The following is a 12155-nucleotide window of genomic DNA, read 5'->3' on the forward strand; positions in this document are numbered from 1 at the left end:
GTTCAAATAGGAATGAAGAAGCATACAACTGAACTGCTAAAACTACACTGATAAAAGAATATTACAAGAGCTTTCACTAATGGTGACAAGTGCCCCATGCAACACCTTGACTTTTCACCTGGTGACCCCAAAGTCAGTAGGGGTGTTGTACTCAATAAGTACTATCAGCATGTGAAGTTTGAAGGCCCTGGGTAAAGTGGTTCGCATGTAAAGTGCCTTCATGCAAAAAGTTAATGTTGGCCCATGTGACCTTGACCTTTGACCTGGTGACCCCAAAGTCAGTAGGGTGGTGTACTCAATAAATACTATCAGCATGTGAAGTTTGAAGGTCCTGGGTGCAGTGGTTCGCGAGTAAAGTGCCTTCATGCAAAAAGTTAACGTTGTGATGAACGAACGAACTAACTAACGAACAGACGGACAGTCAAAAACTAATATGCCTCCCTTTGGGGGCATAAAAATACCTTTCCAATACTTTTCCTTCCTTTCTTTGGCAAAGGTTTTGGGGTTTTTGTCAACTTCTGCCTCTTGCCAATCACAATTGTTGCTGGTGATGCAGCATGACCTGTTGTAGGAGCAAGGTGAGCTGCCTTTGTCCTGGGTGTCTTTGGGAATGTCTAAAATTGAAATTTATCATTTACTGCTGTTGATGCTTTACTGAACAGGTTTTTTTTTTAAACTTAAGGATCCCCATGCATATTTTAGGTAACCAAGTTTCTCATTGTTAATCAGGAATTTTAATTTAAAAGTTTCAATGACAAAAGCAAGGTAAACTTTTTTTCTGGTCATGCAAGTAATAACATTTGTATTATCCTTTCAAATAAAGGTTTTGTCGGTCAGCAAACATTGAAAAAAGTTGCTCAATATTAAGGAGACACAACAATTTCACATTTTCAGATCTTGGAAATACAGAAAAATCATTATATATGAATAATTACCTTAGTAACAGGTCTTGGAGTTGGTGGTTTTACAGCAGGGATAGCTTTTTGCTTAGCTGGCGATTTCTGTCCCACAACAGCTGGCTTCTTTACAATATCTGCCCAACTCTTCAACTTTGGAGTAGCTGCTTTACCATGGATAGCTCTAAAAGTAGAACATGTGTTAGGTAAATAACTTCCCACAGCATTTCTCCCCTAATTAAAAAAAAAAGAGGACCATGATGGTCCTGAATCGCTCACCTATCTCCACATGACCCAGTGTTCAACTGAGTATGACATCGTTATTTCTATTATTTGACAAAGTGACCTAGTTTTTGAGCACATGTGACCTAGATATCATCAAGATAAAAAATTCTGACCAATTTTCATGAAGATCCGTTGAAAAACATGGCCTCTAGAGAGGTCACAAGGTTTTTCTATTATTTGACCTAATGACCTAGATTTTGAAGGCACGTGACCCACTTTTAAACTTGACCTAGATATCATCAAGGTGAACATTCTCACCAATTTTCATGAAGATCCATTGAGAAATATGGCCTCTAGAGAGGTCACAAGGTTTTTCTATTTTTCGACCTACTGACCTAGTTTTTGACTGCACATGACCCAGTTACGAACCTGACCTAAATATCATCAAGCTGAACATTCTCACCAATTTTCATGAAGATCCATTGAGAAATATGGCCTCTAGAGAGGTCACAAGGTTTTTTCTATTTTTAGATCTACTGACCTAGTTTTTGACCCCACATGACCCAGTTTTGAATCTGACTTAGATATCATCAAGATGAACATTCTGACCAATATTCATGAAGATCTCATGAAAAATATGGCCTCTAGAGAGGTCACAAGGTTTTTCTATTTTTAGATCTACTGACCTAGTTTTTAACCCCACGTGACCCAGTTTCGAACTTGACCTAGATATCTTCAAGGTAAACATTCTGACCAATTTTCATGAAGATCCATTGAAAAATATCGCCTCTAGAGAGGTCACAAGGTTTTCCTATTTTTAGACCTACTGACCTAGTTTTTGACCGCACATGACCCAGTTTCGAACTCGACCTAGATATCATCAAGGTGAACATTCTGACCAATTTTCATGAAGATCCTTTGAGAAATATGGCCACTAGAGAGGTCACAAGGTTTTTCTTTTTTTAGATCTACTGACCTAGTTTTTGACCCCACATGACCCAGTTTCGAACTTGACCTAGATATCATCAAGGTGAACATTCTGACCAATATTCATGAAGATCTCATGAAAAATATGGCCTCTAGAGAGGTCACAAGGTTTTTCTATTTTTAGATCTACTGACCTAGTTTTTAACCCCACGTGACCCAGTTTTGAATCTGACTTAGATATCATCAAGATGAACATTCTGACCAATTTTCATGAAGATGCATTGAGAAATATGGCCTCTAGAGAGGTCACAAGGTTTTTCTATTTTTAGACCTAATGACCTAGTTTTTGACCCTACGTGACCCAGTTTCGAACTTGACCTAGATATCATCAAGATAAACATTCTGACCAATATTCATGAAGATCTCATGAAAAATATGGCCTCTAGAGAGGTCACAAGGTTTTTCTATTTTTAGACCTACTGACCTAGTTTTTGACCCCACGTGACCTAGATATCATCAAGGTGAACATTCTGACCAATTTTCATGAAGATCTTGTGAGATATATATGGCCTCTAGAGAGGTCACAAGGTTTTTCTATTTTTAGACCTACTGACCTAGTTTTTGACGGCACGTGACCCAATTTCGAACTTGACCTAGATATCATCAAGATGAACATTCTGACCAACTTTCATAAAGATCCCATGAAAAATGTGACCTCTAGAGTGGTCACAAGCAAAAGTTTACGGATGCACGACGGACACCGCGCAATCACAAAAGCTCACCTTGTCACTGTGACAGGTGAGCTAAAAATCCATTAAAATTGTGAAACAAAACTTGATTCATTTCAGTAAGTGTAGACAAAAATTGTCGTAAGGATGCAAGTTTACATTAACAGAAGCTTTGAAGAAGCATTCCCAGCAATTATTTAGTACCCTGAATGCAGCATCTTCTGCTGAAAACTTCTAACTTTTCATTTTTAAATATAGATTGGAAGGCTCAAAATGGAATATTCCATTTTAGGTTTGAAATAGCATTTCAATATGTCATTAGTGTACTGACATAAAATAAATGATCTTTCCATAAAATATCTTGTTCTGCTTAGGATTACAAAGCACCAGTTGGTTTGTATCTCTTGGTAAATAATAATCAGGGTAATTGTTGAGAACACATTTAGTAAGTTTGGGAATTTATAACTAAAACAATCAGTATTTCTATATATACTTTGTAAAATTATTCCTCTTTTCTGACAACAGTGCAAAATTCAGACACCCTTTTTCAAGAAATTAGTGGGCAATTATGCATGAATGAATTTCAAGCTTTTATAGGCAAACAGTTCCTATACACGCAGTAGCATGAAAATCTGAATATTTCATTAACCCATTTACTCCAATATAGGCCTTACAATAACATTGAGTGAAAAGAAGATTAACTACCAAATCTTATAAAACATTAAAACTGATAAAAACTAGAGATGCTTTTGAGAAAAGCGCATGTCTCCCACAACTGCCCCTATGAAAAATGTTAGTTTCTCTAGATGTTTTAGACAAGCGGATCCAATTAGATGGTCTGGATGAGTGGATCCAATCAGTAATTCAAGGGCCATAAATCAAAAGTGCCTGGGCAGATTTGGCTAGTTATCGAACTTGGGTAAGGTCTTATGGCCAAACACATTTTGTTCAAGTTTGGTGAAGATCGGATGAGAAATGTTCAACTTAGAGAGCGGACAAGAGTAAACAGACGGATTTTTTCGGTAATTCAAAATGCCCGGACCAATTTGGCTAGTTATCGAACTTGGCCAAGGTCTCATGGTCAAACACATTTTGTTCAAGTTTGGTGAAGATCGGATGAGAAATGTTCGACTTAGAATGCGGACAAGAGTAAAAAGGCTGATTTTTAGATAATTCAAGGGCCGTAACTCCAAAATGCCTGGACAGATTTTGCTAGTTATCGAACTTGGCCGAGGTGTCATGGTCAAACACATTTTGTTTAAGTTTGGTGAAGATTGGATGAGAAATATTCAAATTAAGAATGCGGACAAGAGTAAAAAGACCGATTTTTGGTAATTCAAGGGCCATAACTCTGCGACGCCTGGACAGATTTGGCTAGTTATCAAACTTGGCCGAGGTCTTATGGTCAAACACATTTTGTTCAAGTCTGGTGAAAATCGGATGAGAAATCTTCGACTTAAAGAGAGCGGACAAGCTTTGTGACAGACACACAGACTGGAGTAGATCAGTATGTCTCCCACACCACTGTGTGGTGGGAGACATAATGAAAACTAAACCAAGAATTACCATTTGTAGTGAAACAGAAAAAGCTAACTAATTTCCTGCATCAATAAAAAATAAAGGGCATCAATTGAAATTTTATCTCACCTCATGGCAACTGCATTCCTGATGGCAGTAGGTGGCGACTGTTTAGGTGTACCAAGTTTCATTCTTTTCACATTTTTTTGTATTGGGGAAGACCTCTTCCTCTTCAAATTTCTGCCTCCTCTTGGCGTTTTGGGTGTTTTCTTTGATACGACTTTTGGCGTTGATTTCTTGGTCACTGATGTAGTCTTGGGAGTTTCATTCTTAGTCAACACGACTGGTGATGCTGCAGGTGAAGCTGACCTGGCTTTTGATCTAGCCGAAGCTGGCGTTGATATAATTGGTGTTTTTAGCATATCTGCTATACCAGTAAAACTATAGTCAAGAGAATTACTGTTGTTTGCATTCTTTGCTACTGACTTTCTAGCAGACTTTGGAGACTGCCTGCTAGATTTTGCTGCTGGAAGAGACTTTCTAGCAGATTTGGGGGTTTTCCTTGGAGTTACAGTAGGGGTTATTCCTTTTGGTGATAATGATCTTGCTCTCCTAGGTGAAGACTGTACAGATGTTTGCTTTGCAGGAACTGTTTTTGGTGTAGCAGGCCTTGCAGACTTCGGTGTATTTGCAGCACTTGGTGTTTTCTCATTAAGCGAGGTTGATTTTCTAGATGGTGATTTTGATGAAACAGGACTTTTTGCAACAGGCGATGCAGATCTTCTAGCAGGTGATTTTGGGGTAGATGGGGCAGACTTGCTTCGTGCTGGAGACTTCTTTGAACTCTTACCAGGAGACCTTGATCTACGACCTTTACCAGCTGATTTAGATATTCCTGGAGAAGCTGACCTTGCTCTTGGTGTTTGTACAGTTCCTGCTGATATGTCAGTTTTTGTGGCAGTTGGCGAAGCAGCCAAGGGTGTCCTGGGTCTTCCTGGAGACTTCTTTGCCGTTGCAGGTGAAGCAGGCCTTGCAGAGATTTTCTGTTCAGGTGTTTTAGCTGGGCTCTTTGGTCTTCCTGGTGTCTTTTTCACTGACTCTGGAGATGCAGTTCTAGAACTTGCTTGTGCTGGTGTTTTAGGACTCTTTGGCCTTCCTGGAGACTTTCTCACAGACCCTGGAGATGCAGTTCTAGGAGAGCTTGCTTGTGCTGGTGTTTTAGCTGGGCTTTTTGGTCTTCCTGGAGACTTTCTCACAGACCCTGGAGATGCAGTTCTAGGAGAGCTTGCTTGTGCTGGTGTTTTAGCTGGGCTTTTTGGTCTTCCTGGAGACTTTCTCACAGACCCTGGAGATGCAGTTCTAGGAGAGCTTGCTTGTGCTGGTGTTTTAGCTGGGCTCTTTGGTCTTCCTGGAGACTTTCTCACAGACCCTGGAGATGCAGTTCTAGGAGAGCTTGCTGGTGTTTTAGCTGGGCTCTTTGGTCTACCTGGAGACTTTCTCGCTGACCCTGGAGATGCAGTTCTAGGCGGGGTTGTTTGTGCTGGTGTTTTAGCTGGGCTTTTTGGTCTTCCTGGAGACTGTTTTACCACTGGTGCAGCTGGAGATGTAGATCTAGCTGGTGATTTTCTGTTTTGTTTTGGAGTTGTTGCTGGTGATTTTGCTTTAGAAGCTGCAGGGGTAGCAGACTTGACTGGTGATTCTTCACGGATGGGTGATTTCTTTGTTGGTGGAGCCAAAGATCTCCTTTTGAGTAATGGGGAAGAGGGAACTGGGGATTCAGTTATTCTTGGTGGTAAAGCTCCTCTTCTAACTGGAGTAGATGGTGGAAGTTTTTTAACAAACAGCTCTGGGCTCAACTTTGGTCCAAATGACACCCTTTTTCTTTTTGCAGATGGTGGAACTACACTACTGTCAAGTGTCTCTACTTTTCTTTTCCTGCCAGAACTCTTTGGCGTCTTAGGACTACCTCCTTTAGCTATATAAAAAAACAAAAACAGTTTAAGGTTATAAGTTAAGGAAAATAACGTAACATGCATTCAAAATTTTTCACATCAAGACAAATTATGATCTTGTAACTAAATTCAAGTTGTAATAACTTGCACTCTTACCTGCAGGTGTTTTCTTGGCATTATTGTTCATAGAAAGTCGTGCAGCTTTTGGTGTTGCTGACTTTGGACTGGCAACTCTTGGTGTGACAGCTTTTGGTGTTGCTGGCTTAGGACTGGCAACTCTTGGTGTGACAGCCTTGGGTGTTGTTGGCTTAGGACTGGCAACTCTTGGAGTGACAGCTTTTGGTGTTGCTGGCTTAGGACTGGCAACTCTTGGAGTGACAGCTTTCGGTGTTGCTGGCTTAGGACTGGCAACCCTTGGTGTGACAGCCTTTGGTGTTGCTGGCTTAGGACTGGTTATTCTTGGTGTTGCAGTCTTGGGTGTTGTCGGCTTAGGACTGGTAACTCTTGGTGTGACAGTCTTGGGTGTTGCTGGCTTAGGACTGGCAACTCTTGGTGTGGCTGCCTTAGGTGTTGCCGGCTTAGGACTGGCTTTTCTTGGTGTGACAGCTGCAGGTGTTGATGGCTTCGGACTGGCAATTCTTGGTGTGACAACCTTGGGTGTTACAGACTTTGGACTAGCAACGCGTGGCGTGGAAGCCTTTGGAGTCACTGGCTTTAGACTTGCTACACGTGGTGTTGCTGGCTTCGGACTAGCAACTCGCTGGGTAACAGCCTTCGGTGTTGCTGACTTAGGACTGCTAACTCTTGGTGTGACCGCCGCCTTTGGTGTTGCTGCCTTAGGACTGGCAACTCTTGCGACAGCCTTGGGTGTCAAAGGCTTTGGACTGGTAACTCTTGGTGTGGCAACCTTGGGTGTTGCTGGCTTTGGACTGCCAACTCTTTGTGTTGCAGCCTTTGGTGTAGCTGGTTTAGGACTAGAAACTCTTGGTGTGGCAGCTTTTGGTGTTGCTCTGTTAGGGCTTGCTGTCCATTTCGTTGTTGATTTTGGTGGTGTCATTGCTTTAACCATTTCCAACCTAGGGGTTTTGCTTGAATTTGTTTTTGTAGCAAAGGGACTTTTTAGTGCAGACTTGGGAGTTTTCTTTCCAGCAGGTGATGATACTGGTCTTGGAGTAACTGCTTTTGTGGTCTGTTTTACTGGGACCGGGGTTGATCCAGACCTTGGTGTGGCTACAGTCTTGTTCGGTACAACATTTTCTGGGGCAGTTTTTTCCACAGATTTTGGTGTTCTTCCTCGTGACTGGCGACCTTGTGTTGGTGTAGACCTCACTGGTGATGGAGACTGCACTCTTTTCTTTGCTGAACCTGGGCTGACAGACTTCTTTAAACTCCTTGCTGGTGTGGGTGGCTTAGCCTACAAAAAAAAAAGCAAAGTACAAGCATGTAAGCATCTACACAATTTCCAATTTATTAGAATGATTATACATTCTATATCATATTATCAACCTATCAATGCCGTTAAGAAGAAATAGACTGTGACATCTGCAAATCATTTCATAACTTATCCCATGTAGTTTTTTTTCGACCGGTATACAAACTAGTGAATAACAAAGAATCAAATTACGAGTGTGCACTTGATTCTTGATACACCCTATTTGTATGATATTACAACATACATGAATGATTTTATAACAAACCTTAGGGGTGAGTATTTTAGCTTCCTTCAATGGTGATCTTTTACTAGGTGACGGGGACATTTTTCTTGCTTTCTGGGGAGACTTGGACTTGCTTGGTGAACCTTTTCCACCTTCTGGTATTTCCAACCTAAATGATCTATCGATTACTGTGAATACGTCGCAATGCTTCAGCTGAATTGTGTCCTTTACTGCCTTTTTGTTGACGTCGAGTGAGTTTGATTTACCGCAGTTGACAAGAAAAATCTGAAACAATTTGAACGATACAGTGAAAAGTAGAAACACTGAATGAAAACTTTCATACAATCAGTGTCAAAAATAGTAACTAAACAAATGTATCTTTTAAAACAGTTTCTTTAACTTTCCAACATTGACTTTTTTCCCATTTAGTCATATGAATGCTTACTTATGGTATTGTGAGACTAGCGTACCATTACACCCCCATTTTATTTCATTATAATACCCATAAAACAAACAAATTATCTAATGAAAGTTCAATGGGATGAAATTGACAATCAAATCAAAACTGTTTGAATGAACAAGCCTTATTTCGCAGATTTCAAGTAATTCAAGGGCCATAATCCAAGACTGCCTCGGACGAATTGGCTGGGTATTGAACTTGGTCGTGATATTATGCCCACATACATTGTCAGCAAGTCTGGTGAAGATTGGATGAAAACTTAAGACTTAAAAGAGCGGATATGCTTTTGGATGCCGCCCGCCTGCCACAGGTGTTCATGTAATACGCCCAGCTCTTTGGTATGGGCGTATAAAAATGTTGTCGAAAGAGCACACAACATTATGAAGAAGGAATCATAACTGTTAAAGGCTTTCGCTACTTACCTCAGAATTTTCGTTGACTTCGAGACGACAATGTTCCAAACCTACTTGTGGCAGTTGTATTCTTATGTCACATTCATTACTCCTAAAAAGTGATATTTCAGAGTCAGTTTTCACTTTTTTGGTGAGACTTCTAACTAATACAGGACTGTGAGCAACATGAAACAACTAGAACCTATTAGTTCTGATAAAGCTAGTGTTGATACTATTTTGTAGAAGATATATTATATTCTTAACTTCTGCCTAAATATAACAAGAGCTGTCACAGGAGACAGCGCGCTTGACTATTTCCATGCTGGAGAGTGAAAGTGGGCACATCTGAGGAAGCTGGAGCTGTCACTGGGGTGTTTTATGACTCCAATGGTGGATGAAGATATTTCACAATAGCTTAAGGATGTGTCAAAAATATTAATAAGAGAGAAAAAGATAAATTGTATCAAAACACTAAGTATAATTCTTGAGCAAAAAAGAGGACACAAGTCATAAAATATTGGTGCAAAATGCATCTTGTGTCATATGATGTGAGTGATGATGTTGAACAACTATTTTAAGTTTGAATCAAATCCATTTAGTAACAAGAGCTGTCACTAATGGTGACAAATGCCCCCGCAGCACCTTGACCTTTGACTTGGTGACCCCGAAGTCAGTAGGGGTGGTGTACTCAATAAGTACTATCAGCGTGTGAAGTTTGAAAGACCTGGGTGAAGTGGTTCGCGAGTAAAGTGCCTTCATGCAAAAAGTTAACGTTGGCCCCTGTGACCTTGACCTTTGACCTGGTGACCCCAAAGTCAGTAGGGGTGGTGTACTCAATAAGTACTATCAGCATGTGAAGGTCCTGGGTGCAGTGGTTCGCGAGTAAAGTGCCTTCATGCAAAAAGTTAACTGGCCCCTGTGACCCTGACTTTTGACCTGGTGACCCCAAAGTCAGTAGTCAATGAGTACTATCAGCATGTGAAGTTTGAAGGTTCTGGGTGCAGTGGTTCGTGAGTAAAGTGCCTTCATGCAAAAAGTTAACGTTGTGACTAACGATTGGACAGTTGAAAACTAATACGCCTCCCTTGGGGGGCATAAAAACTACTTTCAGTTCGAATCAAATGCACTTTATTAATTATAAAGTAATAATTGAGATAGAGTGAAAGTGCATCAAAACTTTTAACTTGAAATTCTAAGTAAAACTAGAAGTGGGGGGAAATTCATGAAATATTGGTGAGAGTTATGGTCCTTGTGCCAATAATGTGGGTGGTGGGTGATGATGAGGAGTAACCATTTTAAGTTTAAAGCAAATCCACCATGTTATTACAGAGACAAGGAGAAAAAGTAAAAAAAAAAACTAACCAAGGTCGGGACGCAGAGACGCTGGTGCCGGGTTGAGTACGATAGCTCTCCATATACTTCATAAAGTCAAGCTAAAATTTTTTATGATGGTACAATACAAAATTTTAACAAGGCAGTCTGAAAGACAGCTAAATCCCCCGCCACTGCTATGGATAGTGAAAGGGTAAACCTTTGATTTTAGCTGTGACCTTGACCTTGAACTGACATGGCTGACTCATGAATTCTGCACGTCTTGATGAGGTGATCATTCGACCCAAGTTTCATGAAAATCCTTCAAGGGGTTTAGGAGATATGGACCGGACACAATTTTGTTACAGACGGACGGAAAGACGGAAGGACGCAGACCATTCCTATAATCCCTCCGCCACGGCACGGGATTAACAAATAACAATGACAAACCTTCCAAATAAACAGGATGTTGATGTCAGTGGAAATACAGTGGAGATACAGAGCTGAAACCTTTGACCTTCAGTTGTGACCTTGACCTTGAGTTGACATGGCTGACTCATGAGTTCTTGATGAGGTGATCATTTGACCCAAGTTTGATGAAAATCTTTCAAGGGGTTTAGGAGATACAGAGTGGACACAAAATGGAAGGTTCAAACCTTCGACCCTTAGTTGTGACCTTGACCTTGAGCTGGCATGGTTGACTCATAATTTCTGCACATAGTTTTGATGAGGTAATCATTTTACCCAAATTTTATAAAATTCCTTCAAGGGGTTTAGGAGATATAGAGCGGACACGAAATGGAAGGCTCAAACCTTTGACCTCGAGTTGTGACCTTGACCTTGAGCCGACAAGGCTTACCCATGGGTTCTGCACATCGTCTTGATGAGGTGATCATTTGACCCAAGTTTCATGAAAATCCTTCAGGGAGTTTAGAAGATATAGAGCGGACACAAAATGGAAGGCTCAAAACCTTTGACCCTAAGTTACGACCTTGACCTTGAGCCGGCATGGCTGACTCATGGGTTCTGCACATCGTCTTGATGAGGCGATCATTTGACCCAAGTTTTATAAAATTTCTTCAAGGGGTTTATGAGATACAGAGCGGACACAAAATGGCAGGCTCAAACCTTTGACTTTGAGTTGTGACCTTGACCTTGAACCAACAAGGCTGACTCATGGGTTCTGCACATCATCTTGATGAGGTGATCATTTGACCTAAGTTTCATGAAAATCCTTCAAGGGGTTTAGGAGATACGGACCGGACACGATTTTGTTATGGAAGGACGGAAAGAGGGAAGGACGCAGACCATTCCTATAATCCCTCTTTCCGTCCGTCCGTAACAAAATCGTGTCCGGTCCATATCTCCTAAACCCCTTGAAGGATTTTCATGAAACTTGGGTCAAATGATCACCTCATCAAGATGATGTGCAGAACCCATGAGTCAACCTTGTCGGTTCAAGGTCAAGGTCACAACTCAAAGTCAAAGGTTTGAGTCTGCCACGGCGGGGGATTAACAAATAACAATGACAAACCTTCCAAATAAACAGGATGTTGATGTCAGTGGAAATGAAGCTCCATCTGATCCGTTTCTTTTAATGACTACTATGTTTGCATACAGCATATTGTTTCATCCTGAAACAAATCAAAACAAATTTTGTTATCAAACTGAATATTTCAAATTAGTATTTTTCCCGCTATCAGTATCTCTGTTGATCTAATACAGATTTGAACAAATTTGCAAGTTCCACCAAAGGATGGAAAATTTACTGATGAGTGTATAGTACTGTATACATGAAAAATCTTGAATTATACTTGTTTTAATTGGTCCAGTGAAGTGACTGGTTTTGCAATTAAATGTAGTCCTAAAAACAATTCCTGACATAACTCGTATTACCTTACACACTCTTCGATATTTTATGTTTTTTTATTTTTCATGTTTTGTTGGCTCTTAACTTCATTTATAACAAAAAATCAGCTTTAGATATCAGATTTAAACTGTAGCTTAAACGTATGTTTGATTAAGACAGTACTGTAAATATTATAATAGATTTAAAGAACAAGCGACCAACATGCCTTTGATTTATCAGGT

General features: G+C 40.4%; 1 protein-coding gene across 2 annotated transcripts in view; it reads right to left on the reverse strand.

Moving 5' to 3' along the window:
• Nucleotides 1-12155, reverse strand: part of LOC123546479 (nascent polypeptide-associated complex subunit alpha, muscle-specific form-like) — a 29685-nt gene that overhangs the window by 9767 nt on the left and 7763 nt on the right. For both annotated transcript variants that reach the window (XM_053550816.1, XM_053550815.1), the window contains exons 2-8: nt 11599-11698; nt 8784-8865; nt 7944-8186; nt 6403-7660; nt 4424-6269; nt 936-1080; nt 462-614 (exon numbers count right to left, since the gene is read on the reverse strand). In XM_053550816.1, coding sequence (XP_053406791.1) covers nt 462-614; nt 936-1080; nt 4424-6269; nt 6403-7660; nt 7944-8186; nt 8784-8865; nt 11599-11687 — 3816 coding nt within the window. In that variant the 5' untranslated portion in view covers nt 11688-11698. The remainder of the gene's footprint in view (nt 1-461; nt 615-935; nt 1081-4423; nt 6270-6402; nt 7661-7943; nt 8187-8783; nt 8866-11598; nt 11699-12155) is intronic.

The sequence above is a fragment of the Mercenaria mercenaria genome, chromosome 9 (assembly GCF_021730395.1).
Source record: "Mercenaria mercenaria strain notata chromosome 9, MADL_Memer_1, whole genome shotgun sequence".
Lineage (NCBI taxonomy): Eukaryota > Metazoa > Mollusca > Bivalvia > Venerida > Veneridae > Mercenaria > Mercenaria mercenaria.